Below are 17,965 nucleotides of genomic sequence, written 5' to 3'. Positions count from 1 at the left end.
AACTAAAAAAAACAGCATTGATAAGCTTTTCCATTAATATAAACTTCCAACAACGATGGTTTTCTTATGTTCATAAACTGGGTTATAACCGATTTTTATAGACATTAACTCAGCATGTGGATCAACCAAACAATATTCCATTGAATGTTCCTTTCTTGATCACCAAATCCCATACGGATACAAACCCGAATATAAAATTATCTTGTAAACAATTCTTCACAATGATGTGGCCATAATTGCTAGTTAATAGGACCGTTCATTTTTGACCCCAGATAACTTTCACCCATATGTGTGATGGTTACTATCACTTCGAGCTTCAACGACTACCTCATCCACAAAGCAAATTAATTTGAAAGTAGGCTTAAAGCAAAGCCATTCACTCTCTGTGTTTACAGCAAAAAGTATAAAAACTAACGTCAAATCCCCCTTATCAACCTCCTTGATCAAACCAGTTTACAACCTACCTCGCAGCCTCCTCCTCCAAGCCCCACCCCTCGATGGAGACCACAGAGAAAACGGAGATAGGTATTTAAAAGTTTTGAGCAAAGGGAGCGCACTCATTATTCATAATCCTGCTTTATTTCGCCAGTACCTTTCTTGTTGTTTTAATGAACAACTTGTTGTGAATTCTTCATTGAAAAAGAAACACGTCTTTTGCGCCTTCGAACGGCAGCAACTTCAACAAAGTTTACATTGACATTTCTGGAGATTCTTTATGGTACGTCAGTGTTCATCTTAAAGTTTTATAAGTTTTCTATGCCTGTCTATCCAACCGCCAGAAACCTTCACATTTGTTTAGTGACTCTATGACTTAGAAGAAACGTTAGAAATGTTATAAGAATAGTCTTACAACATGTGCATGTTCTGCCCTGGACACATCTGTCTCAGGCATGCTATGACATACCCTCTCATTGCTCCTCGAAGGGATGCACTCCAAGCTAATCAGAACAATATAGCGTGTCGCAAATGTTTTTAGGCAACTTGTACTTGTGCTCTGATGCAATTTTACAAAGTACATTATTCACCAATTGTATTACCATAACCGGTGCAGAATGTTTATTCTGTGTGTGCAAAACTGTTCTATGTCAAATTGCTGTACAAGTTATCGAGAAACAACGATGTATTTGTTCTAATGCAAATGTATTGATAAATTAATAGATTGATAAGTGTGCACGCATAAGTTTTTAAACGGCCTTGCAATGGATTATGGTCTTTAGACATTAAACACTTAATTTAGATACAGTTTGACACGTGTGTGACACATTGGATTGTTTATAGTTATGTTAACTCATTACGTGTAGATTAGGTATGACTATATATAGTTATCTAAGAATGACAATTACATGAATATACGTTTTTGCCAATATTGACAGCCAAGTCTGCTAGATCTGTCAGCTCTTTTGTCTGAGAAGCAGAGAGAAAGCCTATCGCCTATGGCACATGTAAGGAAATTAACATTAATTAAGACGCAATGCCATACAAAAACCGTGACCTAAAACCTTTGTTTGACAACTCTGTTATGTTGTCAAATCAGGCAAAAAACATACGCTGCTATGATTGGAACAATACAAGGGTTTAGGCAGGGCAAGTATGAGCTATGCTTGTTAGCGCATGTGTAGGTTACTTTGCTCTGTGACTCACCAGATAGGTCACACATTCAGTTGTTCTGAGTGAGATTTCTCTCTGAAAGGAACTTGTTTGTGCTTGTGTTTGGTCTGTAAGTGTGACGAGTCAAACAAAGGCCTGATCCATAGCTGTGGTACTAGTCATTTAGATATATAGTCAGGTCTCGATATATAGTATAAACCTTCTTAGTATAAACAGTGCTAACAGTGCGGAATCCAAATCAAGTTAAGTATTCAAGAAGAGTCCCAAGAGCTGAGGTACAGTTAAGGTTAAGGTGACATGAGTGGCAGTGACAGTGTCCTTGCCTCTGTCACTCACTCCAGGGTGCCAAGGTTTGCCTCCCCCCCCTAGCAAGAGCCCACCTTCCTGATCAGTTTTAAAGCATGTTGGCATCCACAGCCTTGATGCTAACACCCCAACACACCACAGCGCAGAAGAAGGCACTTGCAACAACTTCTTGGCGGAACATATGCAGTAGTCAAGAGTATAAAGTACATCAAAGGAGTGTGTGGTTAGCCTAGTGACCCCATTCAATGTTTTACTGCGTAAAAAGGGTCCTTCATTGCCGTGCTCTCATACACCCACAATGGTGCTTGTGTCAGGCTTCCCTCTCAACAGTGTGATATTACAGACACATGGCTTTGTACTTACTGAAGTGGGTTCAATAAGTAACGGTTTGCTGATGAACACATTGTTCATTAACCAGCAGTACTTCCTCGTGTGATTGATGGTCAGCCATACACAGATATGATAGAAACTACACTGTACTTTAAACTTGATGGCCACCACAGTGTCATTTTAGGTCATGAAGTTTGAAGTAATGAATTTTACTATTAGCTTTCCTGACAAATGGTGTAATGGTCTTAGTTGATTGCCTTTAACTCTGCTATTGACTTAATCACTAGTTAATGTTATGCATTTGGTTGTCTAGTATATCACACAGCATCTCACTGGAGTTATGAGGTGAACATAGGACATTCATTTGCAGTGTGCTATTGTTAATGAGGGCATGCTATAGTGGTTACCACTGTATTTTGAGACGGTTTGGCATTTAGTCTTCCCGATACAACAGTAGTGAGAGTATTTCATAGCTACTTATTATGTTCAGTTTACCGTCTGCCTTTGTCGTGATGCCTTTTCCAGATCAGCTCTAAGTGAATTTGTAGCCCTGCTTGGATTCCTCGCTAGGGTTTTAGAGAAGTCACATGAGGTGATTCTGCTGTTGCTGCAACAAAATCGGTATCTTGAATCGCTTTTAATCAAGCACAAGTCATTAACCTTGTTTATGGTTCATGTGCGTCGAACATTGAGGTCTAGTGTTTGTGGACACCTGGCCAAAATTCACGTGATTTAATCCCACCCACGACTAAAGCTTAAGATACTCTTCACTGTGGTGTGAGAAAGGATCTAGAAGTCAGATTTTCTGTCCTGAATGCAGCTTCCCTTTGACTCGAGGCTCCGCCTCCACTTAGTAAAGAGGCCGGGGTGGTGGGATGGGGACTACAAATCAAAGGGAAGGCACTAGTTACGCAGAAGTGTAATATTTGTCGTGATTCTACAAAACGATTTCCCCGGCCCCCGCAGCTACCAGCCAGTGAAAGGACCTTTTGTCCCAGCAGCTGTTTGCGGTGGAGAGCTGAGCACCTTAGCCCCTCAGTTCATCCCACGGTTCCTCCACGCCCCCATCCTGACTGGACAGGTGGAGAGTTATGGTTCCATCTGAAAACCTACATTCCACCTCCGGCATTGTGACCCTCTCAAAGCTACCATGGCTTTATTTATTCATTACAGGTTACTGACTGGGCGCACTCAACTCTACTCTAGATGATAACGATATGGCCTCCTCGGCTTTACTTGATGTCGTCTTGCACTACAGACTTAACCCCAGTGCTGCCTTCGGGTCACATGACCCAAAGGTTCATAACGAACCATCGTTGTGTTTACCCAATTTTACCCAATACAAAAACAAATTAAAACAATTTTCTTTTAACCTTTGCAATGTGGGGGGTCTGAGACAGCCTAGCTGTTAAAAGAAAATGCTTCACTTTGTCTTTGTATGCGGTAAATCTGTCGCAATACGACGGTGGGTCACAATGACTGATGGGTCAGAATGACCCGAAGATAACACAAGGGTTAATGAAGATGGATCATGGGTGTCTCACAGACCCTTATCTATGGCTGTGTTTTGAAGCTGACAACTTCATTTGTACAATTTATTCGCACATTCCGCTACCTCTTGATCCTTCAAACCTAAGAAGTAGTGCTGTCTTTGGTCAGTGTTGGTCAGAGAGAGGGGGGAGACTACTGGTTGTCAAGATCCTATGTACTGGCCTGTTATCTGAAAAATACTGTCCTTGTGCTCCATTACTGCTCTATTGTACAGAGAATTCCCTGCTCTGAATAGACGCTGTTTTAAGATAATCCTCACCATTCAGTGACAAAACGAGAAAGCGCTCACCATTGTACCGGGCTTACGCTGCAATGATAGCCTGCTGCTTAAAGCAGTGGTTCAAAGCAATGTTGGCTATTGCAATAAAACCACATATCTTTACATCATTCGAAATGGCGTGAATTCTTAAATTTCTTGAATGTCATCTGTGCTCATTATTCCAAAGCTGAAGAGGCCAGAGGAGTCGAAGGCACTGCTGCACCGTGTATATTGGCCAGCGTGTGTGTTTAGTTAGGTCAGTCAAGTTAAAGAGTTCAGTTGTGGTCTTGCTGATTAGCATGCTGCGACAGTATATTAGTCAGGTGGCTGAGCGGTGAGGGAGTCGGACTAGTAATCCGAAGGTTGCCAGTTCGATTCCCGGTCATGCCAACTGACGTTGTGTCCTTGGGCAAGGCACTTCACCCTACTTGCCTCAGGAGAATGTCCCTGTACTTACTGTAAGTCGCTCTGGATAAGAGCGTCTGCTAAATGACTAAATGTAAATGTAAAAATATTAAGCCGCCCTCACAACACTCCGTCGCAAGATGCTGCAGTTATTAACAGTCTCAATTAAAGTGTGTTCAACAACCCATAGCATGTTCTAAAGTGTTTCACAGACACCCGGACACCCCCTGCCAACTTAGGGAGACCTTTCTAACTAGCTGTGGGGCAGGGGATGTGTTTCTGTGCACCCAGTCTAAAACTCACATGACTCCCAATTAGCCCTCCCAGATTAATCCCTGGTTCTCCGGACCACTGTCTCCCCTGTCTCTTTTCATTAGTCCCACCAGGAATATTAGCTAGATCCTAATACCCTGCTGTTTGGCTGCGCTGAAATGCGCTCGAAAGGTCTCTCTTTAACTCGCTGCCTCCCTTTTCTTTCCTGTTGCAGCAGGAGCTCTGAAGCTTCTCCCTCGACGACCGTGTGGTAGAAGATTGTCCTTGTGAACTCCCGGGGAAAGACCAGCTTGCCCGCCCAACATTCCCTCGCAGGAGAAGCTGCAGGCCAGTACCACAATGGCAGGCAGTGCCTTCAAAACCTTGCTACTCCTCGCAATCTGTTGCTTGGCATGTGCAGGTAAGATCTTTTTTTTTTTTTTTTCGCACACAAAGCCAAGGGGTCTACAATGAAATGGAAGTTCCATAACAGAAGTTTGCCTGTGTGTGGGTTTGTGTGAATATTTTTCTAGTAATTTCATATAGTGAATTAATGGTGCAGTTGTTTTGCCTTTTGTAAGGTGCTTGCAGTGGAGTTTCGCGTGGGTGAGTCGTAAATGTGCAGAGAAGAACACCGTTTCTTTGCACTTCAGGCCTCGTTAGGGCGAGTCTAGTGTTGCCTGTTGCCTGACTTTGTGGGAATTTCCCCCTGTTCCTCCCAGCATGGTTCTCAAGACAAACGCTCGTCAGGGCACTGAGGCAGGGGGATTTGGGCTAAGAAAGTGCTGACAGGTTCAATCTCACAGGCCAAACACTCGGCAGGTCCAGTACTCCATGGTGTTTCCACATGTATCTGCCTGATTGATTGGAATGATACTTTGGCTCTGCCAAAAGCCCGTAAATTTACAGCCATATGACAAGACCGACTGCTGAGGAGAAAAACAAACAGCTAAACAAATCATATGATGATGACTGTAAAATACCTGTGGTTTGGGGTGTTTTCTAACAAATTCCGATCCACAAACCTGACTTTTGACCTTTATCTTCTTCTCTATTTTATGGTTCTACTGTAAAATAGCTGTCCATCTATATTACTCCTGTTTTGTATAATTGGTAAATTCCTATGAGGCACTGCTCTGATTATTTCTCCACAATCTCCAAGACAAGTCAAATCTGCATGCCACATTTGACAGCTTTGATCTTTATATTCTATGTGAGGTTTCAAAGCATTTAGTCATTTAGCAGACGCTCTTATCCAGAGCGACTTACAGTAAGTACAGGGACATTCCCCCGAGGCAAGTTGGGTGAAGTGCCTTGCCCAAGGACACAACGTCATTTAACACGGCCGGGAATCGAACCAACAACCTTCTGATTGGTAGCCCGATTCCCTAACCGCTCAGCCATCTGCCCCCCCCCCCAAAGCACATTGTGTCTTCTCTGCATTGGCTTCCTCTCAGATATGATGAGCACACGCTGTGAAATATCTACAGGCCATGCAAATCATACCTCCATATAATGTCTGTCTGTCTACTGTTGTCCACCCCGTGTTGAGTCCTTGAATCCTAGCAACAGCCTGTGATTTCTAAGGAAAACACAGCACCACGGTTCGGAGGTTAAGGCACATTGTTTTATTACAAGAAATGTCCAAATATTTTTCTTTTTTAATCCAAAAGGATTGCTAGCTTTGTAGAGAACTGCAGCATTGAAGCAAATAGCAGAAGAAAAAAAAATTACATGCAATTTTTACCTCCTCTTCTCTCACTTTCTCTCTCTCTTCTACCTTACGGCAACATCTGTGTAAACAGTCACATCTGCCCACTAAACTTGTCAGAACAGTGCTTACGTAATGTTTAAATTGATAAGTCTTCTCTCATCGTAATGCAATCCGGGATACAGGCCATAACTCTTAAAAGTTATACCAAAGTACCTTGATGGCCTTCTTCCCATATGTCTCTCTCTCTCTCTCTCTCTCTCTCTCTCTCTCTCTCTCTCTCTCTCTCTCTCTCTCTCTCTCTCTCTCTCTCTCTCTCTCTCTCTCTCTCTCTCTCTCAGTTTCTTTCTGTCTTTCGCCCCCCCCTTCTCTCTCTCTCCCCCCCTCTTCTCTCTCTCTCTCCCCCCTCTTCTCTCTCTCTCTCCCCCTCTCTTCTCTCTCTCTCTCTCTCTCTCCCCCCTCTTCTCTCTCTCTCTCCCCCCTCTTCTCTCTCCCCCCCCCCCCTTCTCTCTCTCTCCCCCCCCCTTCTCTCTCTCTCCCCCCCCTTCTCTCTCTCTTTCCCCTCCTTTTCTTTTAACTGGGACGGTTTGTTATTCTCCATACCCTATACGTGTGTGCTTTCCTCACCTTGCCAAAACCTTTATTCTCCGAAAGACATATTATGGACCGGTTGTGCAGACTTCAAGTTTCACTGTGAAATAGAGTCAGTCGGGAGCAATGCCAGATATGACATTAATTTGAGGCAGTTGCCAAAAACAACTCCAACAGGATGCTGGTTATGCAGAAGGCACAATGCGCGGCTGGGGGTTCGCTGAATAACACACGCTCATGTGTTGAGTGCTCTGCCACGCAGTCTCCTGATGCTATTTCGTCATTTGTATTAGCTTACGGCTAATTTAGGTGAGTGACACAAGTTGCTAGTGGCCTAAGGGGGATTCTTGTATTGATAGGTTAAGGTTTTTTCTTATCTCTTGAATCCCTTTATCTCAAATGGAACACAGAGCGATGTGATTGGAACTGGAAACCTGGGATAGTGACACACACAAATACATGTTCCAAACTTTTAACTTGTATTAAACTGAAACAGCGACCACAAACCGATTATCTGTGCGCGCGTCTCCCAGTAGTAAACAAGTATTAAACAGCGCTACCCTTGAGTGCTATGAAAGGGAGTTTTATTATCAGTCCGCATAAACTTCACTTTCAGCGTAACCTATCGTTCTTAGATAAATAAAAGAGGATAGTTCATTGTGTACCATTGCTTTAATGGCCTTTTAACCGTGTCGTTCCAGAGCCAAACGTGGCTATCAGACTGCTCACTGTGTAAGTGGAGCAGTTGCAGACCCTATTCCCCGTAGTTGAACAAAAGGTTCTTCTGTAAATCACCATCTATATCCACAATACTTTGCTTTTACATTTACATTTAGTCATTTAGCAGACGCTCTTATCCAGAGCGACTTACATTAAGTACAGGGACATTCCCCCGAGGCAAGTAGGGTGAAGTGCCTTGCCCAAGGACACAACGTCATTTGGCTTGACCGGGAATCGAACTGGCAACCTTCAGATTACTAGCCCGACTCCCTCACCGCTCAGCCACCTGACTCCCCTGACTTTTCAAAGCCTATGCCGTGAGGGAGACTGCCAGAATGGATTGTGCAACAGCTGTAATCGGAGAAGGGGAGGTAAGCTGCAGGAGGAGCGAGGCAGACACAGTCGCGGGTCGTCCGGTCCAAACCGACACACTCCGCACACGCACAGCGTGCCAAACCCGAGAGGTCCCTCCCAGCACGTTAAAGCAGATGTTGGCGCGTGATTCATGCGCGGAGACTGCTACGCGCAGACTGCGTGGTGCTGTGGAGAACGTTTGGGATGTTTACATAGCAACGGGAGTGTCTCTAATTACAGGTCTGTACACTCCCCCGCCAAGAGGCCTTTATCTCAACTGCTTCATCACCACAGGCTTTCTCCCCTGCCTGTGTCAGTTTGGAATTGACGGAGGGTTCTTCTTTTATTTATCTGGAGTGTTTGATTAACAACAGTTTCTCTCTTTGTCTCTCTCGTTATCTCTCTCTCTCTCTCTCTCTCTCTCTCTCTCTCTCTCTCTCTCTCTCTCTCTCTCTCTCTCTCTCTCTCTCTCTCTCTCTCTCGCTCTCTCTGCCCTTTCTCTTTTTTTCTCTTTCTCTCTTTTACACACACACATACACACACAAACACCCACACACACACATATATATATATACAAAAGCTCACAGAAAGCTTGGTTCTATGAGTCAGTGCGACCTCAACACCTCCTCCTGCTCTTGGAGGCAAGCAGTGCTTCTCTCTCTCTTTCTCTCTCTCTCTCTCTCTCTCTCTCTCTCTCTCTCTCTCTCTCTCTCTCTCTCTCTCTCTCTCTCTCTCTCTCTCTCACTTTCTTTGTAGCTTCTCTCACCTCTTTTCCTCTCCTCCGACTCCTCTCTACCTCGCACTCTCTTCCTCTCTCTATATATACACACAAACTGTATGTATTTGCCCATTTGCCTCTCCCTCTCTCCACCTCTTTTCCCGGTCACTTTCTACCTCTCTCTCCACATGTATTTCCAGAGAGGGATGTGTAAATAATTTGAGCCAGAACTCTAATGGGAGACAGCTGGGGTGATCCCGCATTTTCCATTGTGTTTCGCAGGCCTATTGAAAAAAGCAGGGCCACGGAGTCTGGAGAGTGTAAGAGAGTACGGGAGTTATGTGGAGCGTGACTTCATTGAAGAAAGAGAAATAAAAACATCACCCCAGTTAACTCCTGCCGCCCTGGTGCTGCCGGCCGCTCGTGTACAGAAACGCATTACGTTGTTTCCTTCTCGTGATCCGGCGTATACGAGCACTAACAGTCCTCGGCAGATCTGCAGCTATACTGACTTGAGTATGTCGTTTTGTCGGTTGCTGAAAGTCCAACCAAAAGATGGAATATCTGTCCCGGTTTGCTCGCTGGATATGGGTTTTTGGGGCTCATCTTGGGGTCTGAGTGGCTAATTTAGTTTAGTTTGACTGATGACAATGATGTGTCGTTTCTCAAGTTAGTGACCTTTGACCCCCGACAATAAACTTCTGTCTGACAAAGTACAAATGACTGCTGATGTCTCTGAAGGGCTTTTGCTCTCCAGTTTAATCTTCTCCCTCTCTGACAAGTCCTGCTGAAAGGTCCCACCAGTGGAAAATATCTCAGAGAAAGAACTATGTGTTCTTCCAATAAATGGCGAGAGGCCCTCCTCTGCGCACTAAATAACAGATATAATTTTTGTTTTGGATCACACATTTTGCACGCAGCATGGAAAACTAGTTTTCAGTGCAATTTTCGTACCTTCGGTAGGAAGGTGGCTGTGGCTTGCCTGTGTGTTGTTCTGGGGATGAGGAGAACTGTTCACCGCAACGATTTTCCATCCAGAACGTGACATTTTGAGTATTCATCTCAGGGGTAGGCGAGCAATGACACTCTTGTGGTACGAACTGAAACCAGAGAAAGTACCATAGCTCCTTAACGCGTCACTGTCACGTTAAAAGTCCCACCTCAGGAAGTGAATTGTTTTGTTTGTCAAAAAGAATTTCCTGGTGACGTCCATGCTTGATAGTCGTTCAGAGTGGTTTGAGTTTGTCTGCCTTGTGTTTTTTGAGTTTCCACACTGGCCTTGTTAAAAGTGGGCTCCCATTGCTGTCTCTTTGTGACTGATCTGAAGGTCTTCTTAAACAGATTCAGGGTTACATTCACCATCACAACCCCTGCGTTCTCCTTTTATTAACTGTCTGGTGAAGGACTTCCCCCTCCAGGGTCCATTGTGGATGTTCGATACATGAGGCAGTGTGACATGTGACATTTGACATGTCATTCTTTTTTTCGCCGGCCTTCCCCGCAAGATGGAATGTTCTCTCATTGACTCTTTGTGAAAGTGCTGTGTCCGCCTCACCCTCTCTCTCCCCTCAGGGTTCTTCACAAAGACCCTCCATTGTCCTCAGTCTTCTCACTGACTCCACAGCAACCTGCTGTTCTTGACACAACGTCAGCCATAACGTTCGAGTGATTGATATTTTCGGGAAAATATTTCCATAAGAAATCGCGAAGAAATCTTCAGGACTTTGTGTAGACCCTTATCTTATTTATTAACGTGCCTGTTCTATCTGCTTCCTTTTGCAATACTTTGCGATTCAGTTTCCAAATTGGTGGAATGCTGTCTGCTTCTGATAGGAAATTAATTTGATGATCCTCATTTGAGTTATCACTAGGGCTCTTTAAAGATTCTAGACTGTGTTTAGTTTAGTCTCCAAATACATCCAAGAGTTTACGGTGAAGTACAAACAATCTGGCCTACAGTCGATAACACATGCCACCATTTCCAGGATTTGTGTATGCGTGTGAGAGAAACAGAGAGGGCATATAGTATACATTTCTGCTTATATATGGGTTCCCGAAAGCACCAAGAAGCAACAGGTCGTCAGTGTGTCAAGAAAAATGCTTTTAAATCATAGCGTTTATGGGTTCAACAACCTGCTGCTGATGCAACCTTCAGAGGGCTTGCTAAGATTCATTTTTAGTCCGAATAATCTGAGTCGGGGGAAGGGCTTGACATTTATTCAACTAGATCGGCTTCTCAGGATTTTCACATCATTATTGGGAAGAACAACAGAATGAAGGTCCAAGACAAGCCACGAACAGAAGGATCTTTCAGGAAGACAAATGAGTCTTTGAACATGTCAGAACAAGTGGCACTCAAAAGTCCTCCGTTTTTTGTCCTCCCCGTCGTATGTGACGACAGGGTGGGCTGTTTCTCCAAAGAGACCCTCCGCTGAAGTTAAGAAAGAGCCAGTCCAGCCATGGTGCCTGTGATTGGCCTCTGAAATGTCCTTAAAGTCGCAGTTCTTTTGCTGTCTTTTATCTCCTACCTCGTGCTTGTGTTTGTGCACTTGTGCACGTGCCTTTAGAACGTCCCGCACGACCGTGACAACCCAATTCTGATTCGCTTTCCATACGATCCTGAACTGCAGCTGATGGATGAAATGCTCTCTGAGTGAGAAAGCAGTCGCTGTTTTTCCAGCTATTTTTGAGCTCGCTTTTTTTGCTCACCAGCATTGTCTGTCCCGAGAGCTGATGTTAACAGCCAACCAGTGGTGACCTATACACAGTAAAAGCTCGAGTGAAGTACACACACACAAACACACACACACACACAGCTGTCTCCCTTCGCACAGTGACTCCTGTGTTCCCGAGGGAACAAACCGTGTCTTCCATCACTTCAAAGCCCCTCAGATTTATGTCTGCGTGAAGGGATAGAGAGAGACATACCTACCCACGGGGCCTCGTGTTCTCTCTCCCTCCGCTTGATATATGTAATTGGCATTCATGAAAGATCTTGTGTGCATATGTTTTACAGGCAGGTGGCAACAGACCGGGACTCATGTTAAGTAGCTCCGTGCTCGTCAGTCTCAGAGGCAGTCTGGCTCCACCTTTTACCTCACAGGGGCCTCGCTCCTGAAGTGTCTCAGTTTGCAGAGTGGTTTTATCTTACCCGAGTACTTTTCTTAAGCTGTGGCGGCTAATTAAACGAGAGTCTGTCTGGACAAAGTAGGACGTCGCTATATGACTAAGATGAAAAAGGAATTCTTCCTTTGTCAATGGTTTGATTGTCACAGTACTAAGGTTTAAGTAGGATTTTTGGTCATTACACTCATCCGGTAGCACACTTGGACACAAACTAATCAAAACCTTGTATTCCCCAGTTCACATTAGGTAGTATGACAGTTGGAGATAGAATTGTCAACTGGGATTGTTTGGGTGACGCAGGACTGTGGACAGGTTTGTGGGACATTTGGCCTCAAATGTCATGCTTTGATGGGAAGGTTTATGACTTCCCTGACGGAGTATAGCCACCCCCCCCCCCCCCCCCACCCCCCATCCTTCTCCAACATCCTCCACTCATGCGTCCAATTTTACAGGCCCAGATTGCTTCATGATGAATCCATATTTCACAAGCAGGCAGCGCTGAATTGAACTTGCGGTGTCCCTTATAAAAGATCTATTCACTTCCTGTATTTGTGGGCCCTGGCACAGTGGTGAGTGAATTACTGTAGAGTCAACACTGCATGCGCTTGTGTAGTCCAAAGCCCCTTAGAATAACACAAGAAGGCTGAATAATGCACTCCCTGAACAAGCCTGCATGGTCCATGGTCCATGGGAACCTGGGCATGGAGCTGAAAAACAGTGTGAGTGGAGGATTGGTTTAATCCCCTGCTCCAGATGGGAGCTTGGATACCTTAGGTCAGATCTGAACATATTGACTCAGTGGCCCAGAAAAATCCCTTGGAAAATACAATCCTCCCCTATGATGTCTTTGTGTAATTGGACATGCATGTTCAAAAGCACTTTCTTTATTTTGGAATGTGTAACGAATGTATTTCGATACAGGAACACAAGGTGTCATCTATTTAGCGAAACCAGAGTTTAAGAGTTTAGCTTTCTAATACTGTGACCTTGGTATCCCTCTGTAGAAATATACAGTCCAGATATCTTACTTGGTGAGAGATGCTGGGAAACAGACATGTGAGGGTGTGTGTGCTCGTACTGGGGGAAGGGTCTGTTTGTTTCTCTTCGGAAATGGCTATGTGGGAATATCAGATTTGTTCCTTACTGGCACATGGAATTACATCACTTCCTGTACCCATTTCTTGGCTCATTGCCACAGGGGTGTAGAGCAACAAAGTGCATTTCTTGGAACTTGATGTGTGTTTAAAAATGGCTAAAGTGGGTTGGCTGAGAGAGTATTTATACAATCTCCGTCTCCTTAAATATCGTCTTGAGTTACTACACGCTCCCCTTCCTGTATTTCCACCAATCCTCGTGCACAAGCCGATATTCACCAGACCCCGCCAAAACAAATTGTGTTTTGTAAGCCAAAGCAATCAATATCCTTAACTACGGCAACACAAACGTCATCTGATTGAAGACTGATGTACTGTGACCGTAAGATTGAATCTGTGTATATTCAATGGTAATCCACCAAGGAGGCAGAGCCAGACAAGCAAACACGACCAGCGAGAAAGGTGTTAGTGCTAGCCACAGAAGGAAGCCGACAGAGGCCCACAGCTGGGACACTGCGCTCTCTAGCTGTGCACACCCCCCCCCCCCAACCCCCTCCCACGGTCAGGTGGGTTGGTTGTACGTGCTCATCTGAGTCACTGCGTATTCATCTCGCTTCTGGCTCCGCGACAAGCTCTCACTTTCCTGTCAGAAAAACCACATGGTGCAAAGATACACATGCACACACCGTCTTTTTACGCAGCTTACTTTCAGTCACCCCCAAGAAAACGTTCCACTGTCTCTCCTAGTTTAGCTAAAAACCTAAAAGTCCGCATTTTCGGTCCTCCTCCTTTCCTTTTGTTCTCTGTGATGGACGGGGTTCTCCTTGTATCTGTGAAGCGCAGGGCCTTGTCAAAGACACGGCCGGCTCTCAGCTCTTTCTCATTTTCTCTGGCATCTTTTAATTTGGCCCTGCACATGTAGCCGGCTTGTTCACCCCCTCTAATCTTGGGAAAAAATTGAAACTGAAACCGCAAACGACTTGAGAAGTGAGAAGTTATTGTGACAGCTAATGTCATCTTTTGCTGAAATGCAGCACGGTTGTTCTTTTCAAGTTGTGTGGTTTCGCATCTTTGAAACAGGTTAGTGTGGTTGAGAAAAATCCCATTCTCAGTGTTTAGCGACATTTAGTCATTTTAGTAGACAATTTCTGATCTGGTGTTTCTTCACACTATTAAAACCTGGCCTGTTTAGCTTCTGTAGACAGCATTTATGCTGTGGTCCTTAACAAATAAGAAATCACTTTCTGCTGGCGAGATTGAGTGGAAAGGTTTATTAGCGAGGAGGATGGTGGTGATGTTGTCCCTGAGTCTAAGCCAGATGGAACCACGCTGTCTGCACTGACACAGGTGTGCGAGCTGTCTGCGGGCCCTCTCTTCCTCATCCCCGCCCCGCCCTGTCCTGGCCGAGCACGGCTCATCTCTGACAGGAGCCAGACAGAGACAGGAAGAGCCAGTCCTATGGGAACCAGGCTCTCCTACTGGGGAGATTTGCAGAAGTAGAGCTTCCCAAAGCCCTTAGGCCCCCAGAGCACCAATGGTTGAAGACTATGGAGTCTGAGAACTCCTACCTCTACTCCCCCTGTCGACATGCGTGGCCCTCATGGACAGGACTAATATCCTGAATGAAATTTGTTTTGGTTTTCTTTTTTCCCCCCGCCTTCTCTCCAACGGCTGCGGTTTGGTCTCCACGGTGACCGTGTTTCCCCGCGTCCTGGCGTGACGTCACGTATCTCGATATATATATATATTTTTTGCAGCCACGCGTCTTTTGATTCGGACGATCTTCCCCCTCCAAACCCCTGAGACAGAGATGGTAGACAAGGTAGACATTCCGCCTCTGCAGATGGAATATCGCTCGCGCGGCATCAGATAGGCTTGCATCTGTTGGGTGCGTGGAGGAGGTGTCTGAAGTCTGTTGGAGCCTGGACTCAGAGGTTGTTTTTCATGCTGGGCGAACAACAGCTTCTCTCATTCCTCTCCTGTGGGCGTGCGGATCGGGCCGGTGAGAGTCTCAAGCAGCTGCTGGACAGGACGGCCCTGTGTCCACCGCTGAAAGAGAGAACGCAGAGAGGGGGAGAGAGGGAGAGAGGGAGAGAGGGAGGGAGAGGTACAGACAGAGAAAGCGACAGACAGACAGACAAGGTGACAGAATAGACTAAGCCTTGGCAAGTCCGACAGATGCAAGTCTCTTTTTTGGGGGGGTCTTGGAGGCTGGAGGCTTGCAGGGTCTAATGGGGATAGCAGATGTGCGAGGATTAGACAGTCGGGTTCAACAAAAAGAAATACATCAATGGTTTCTTCAGATGATAGTCACTCAGATTCCGTTTACGATATCAGCAGGGGGGGATGTTTTCGCTACCTTTTATTAGAGGCCAGTAGAACACATATAGCCAATAGAACACATATAAAACACATATATACGGAAAGTTTAAATATCACATTTGCAGTGTATGAGTGAAACAGGCCGTATTGTTTCACATGAAGCAACTATGCTTCCCCAAGACTTAAATGCATAATAACATGGAACGGAAACACTCTGCTTCCCCCCCCCCCCCCCGCAACTCCATTTAGTCTGAGGATTATTAAACATTATACAACATTTATTTCCGTCTGCTATTGTCCAAATCTTAGATGCATTTTTCCAAAACAATTGTATTGTGCGTCGCCTTTCTGTCCCAGAGTTAAATAAAGAAACAATATCTATGCCCAGCGAGGTTGTAATCTTTTGGCGGTCTTCCAGAAAGATCTAGTTTTTTTTCTGTCTGTCAGTGTGGTCGTAGGTTGTTATTCTACAGTCCAATGAGAGGAGGGGGAAAAATAGACTGTGAGTGCTCTGAGACATGGCTGACAGGGAGAGGGGGATGCTTGGTGACCTGGCTCTGGTCCTCAGGGAGAAGGAGGGGGGGAATGGAGGAGGCCTGAGGTACAACACAGATGCACCACAACAAGGTTTTGCCATTAAACCCTGCCCCCCCCCCCCCCCCCCCTCCCTACCCCCCCTCTCAGCGCAGACGGCCATTGCCATGTTTTGAAGTGTACGCTCCCATCAAGCACATCAAAGAGCCTCGACAGACTGCGGAATGAATTCACAAGCGCCGAGAGACTGATGGAAGGAGCACAAAGGAAAAGGTTTTAAAATATCTGTCAGAGGGCTCAGGATCCCTCTCAGGGGACGAGCGGCTACAGTAAAGCGTTTCTGTCCCGACGACAAGCGAGAGGGATGCCCCGTATCCGGGTTAATACGCAACAAACGCTCCGAACAGCACGGTAACTGTACAGCATTACATAGCAAACGACAGTTACCTTTGCTCAGAGTTAGGAAACCAAACGTTAGGAACACAGAGGAGGTAATGCATTTTTTGAGTCTGAGGGGGGGCAAAAGTTGTTATCTCCCTGTCCTGAGTTTCCCTCCCCCCCCCCACCACCATTTAATTATTTCCAAATGTTCTACGTGATCGCTATCGGCAACCCTTGCGTGTTTGGCGTGCAGCGTTTGAAACGTGATCCGGCCTTGGCCGGTGGAGGCCTGTGTGGTGGAGCGAGCACGGACCGCCCCGCAGGGAAGCCTGGCCACAGCTGCTCCCAGGAGACCTCACGTTCTAATGGAAAAAGCCTGTTCAACGCCTGCCGCAAACCTCAGGCTCCGTGTGTGTGTGTGTGTGTGAGCGTGCGTCCGTGCAAGTGTGTGCCTGAGCCTTTGTAAGTGTGTGTGTGCGTACATCGCGTGTACTTAAGTTCAGGGGGAAGCAGTGATGGGAGGGTGAAAGAATGCAATGAGGAAAAAATAACCAAATTATTTACGGGTGAAATGTTGCGCTGTTTGTGGCGTGAACCTGCGCTCAAATGAAGCTCTTTACCACACGGCGGTGTAGGCGAGGGTTACAAATGTGCTTTTCTGCACGGGACAGACATAACCCAGACAGCGGCCTCCCGGCCCGTCTGTGTGTGTCCTCGCTCCACGCCGGGTCGCTCTGCTTGACTGATCAGGCTCACTGGGCCTACAGTTTCTCTCCACATGGGAGCGAAGGCTTCTCCCGCTCTCCCCCTGGACGGACGGACTGATGGACAGGTGACAGACAGGCAGGCAGGCAGGTGTGCGGGCAGGCTGAAAGACAGGCAGGAAGACAGATGGAAAGACGGACAGACAGACAGGCAGACAGACAGATAGCCAGGAAGACAGACAGGCAGACAGGCAGGAAGACAGGAAGACAAATAGGCAGACAGACAGGCAGACAGACAGGAAGACAGACAGACAGGCAGACAGACAGACAGGAAGGTATAACAGTGAGAAGATCTAGAGTCTTGACTGTGGACTGCTCTTCAGACTACAGCCCTGTTGTGGTCTACCTACCTGTATATGATTGACTGCAGCTGGATCATGCATTACCTTGAATTCCCTTCATAAACCCCACCATGTGACCTGCTACTCAGTAATGAGCAGGAAGACAGCACACAGCATGAAAATTGAGTTAATTCACACAACAACAACTGGTTCACGGTACCTCAGGATGACCTTTTAAGGAGAAACGCTCCGCAGGGACTTTGGTTCCAAGTTGCGCTCGCGCTGCCTGGGCTCCATCACTCTAGATATTCCGCCTGCGCTTCAAGGTCATCTGTCTGCGATGGGGAGCGCTGGTGCTGGTCAGAACGAGGCAGACCATTACTACGAGCAACACCACTCACTTCACCGCAGACCAATACAGGAGCCTGCCATGTCTCCAAGGCAACCGCTCTGATGTCCGCGGCTAATTACGGTCTTTCCACTGCCGAGTTCTCAAAAGTGTGATGTCTACTTTCGCCTCCTCTGAGTGATTAAAGAAGGTCAAATCCGACCATTTAAGGAGAGAAGGGCTCCGAGTGGCTGGAAAGGAATATAATGGGGTAGCTCTGGGCTATTTTGATTACAGGTCTGGCACCTTGGCTGTCAGTCACAATGCTGC

At 46.0% G+C, this 17,965-nt stretch overlaps 1 protein-coding gene across 1 annotated transcript in view; it reads left to right on the top strand.

Moving 5' to 3' along the window:
• Nucleotides 1-635: 635 nt before the first annotated feature.
• Nucleotides 636-17,965, top strand: part of tgfbr3 (transforming growth factor, beta receptor III) — a 59,402-nt gene continuing 42,072 nt past the window's right edge. The window contains exons 1-2 of the mRNA XM_067230571.1: nt 636-718; nt 4,947-5,132. Of these exons, the coding sequence (XP_067086672.1) occupies nt 5,072-5,132 (61 nt within the window). The 5' untranslated portion in view covers nt 636-718; nt 4,947-5,071. The remainder of the gene's footprint in view (nt 719-4,946; nt 5,133-17,965) is intronic.

Source organism: Osmerus mordax, chromosome 27 (genome assembly GCF_038355195.1).
Source record: "Osmerus mordax isolate fOsmMor3 chromosome 27, fOsmMor3.pri, whole genome shotgun sequence".
Taxonomy (NCBI): domain Eukaryota; kingdom Metazoa; phylum Chordata; class Actinopteri; order Osmeriformes; family Osmeridae; genus Osmerus; species Osmerus mordax.
This window is presented reverse-complemented; position numbering and strand designations above follow the sequence as displayed.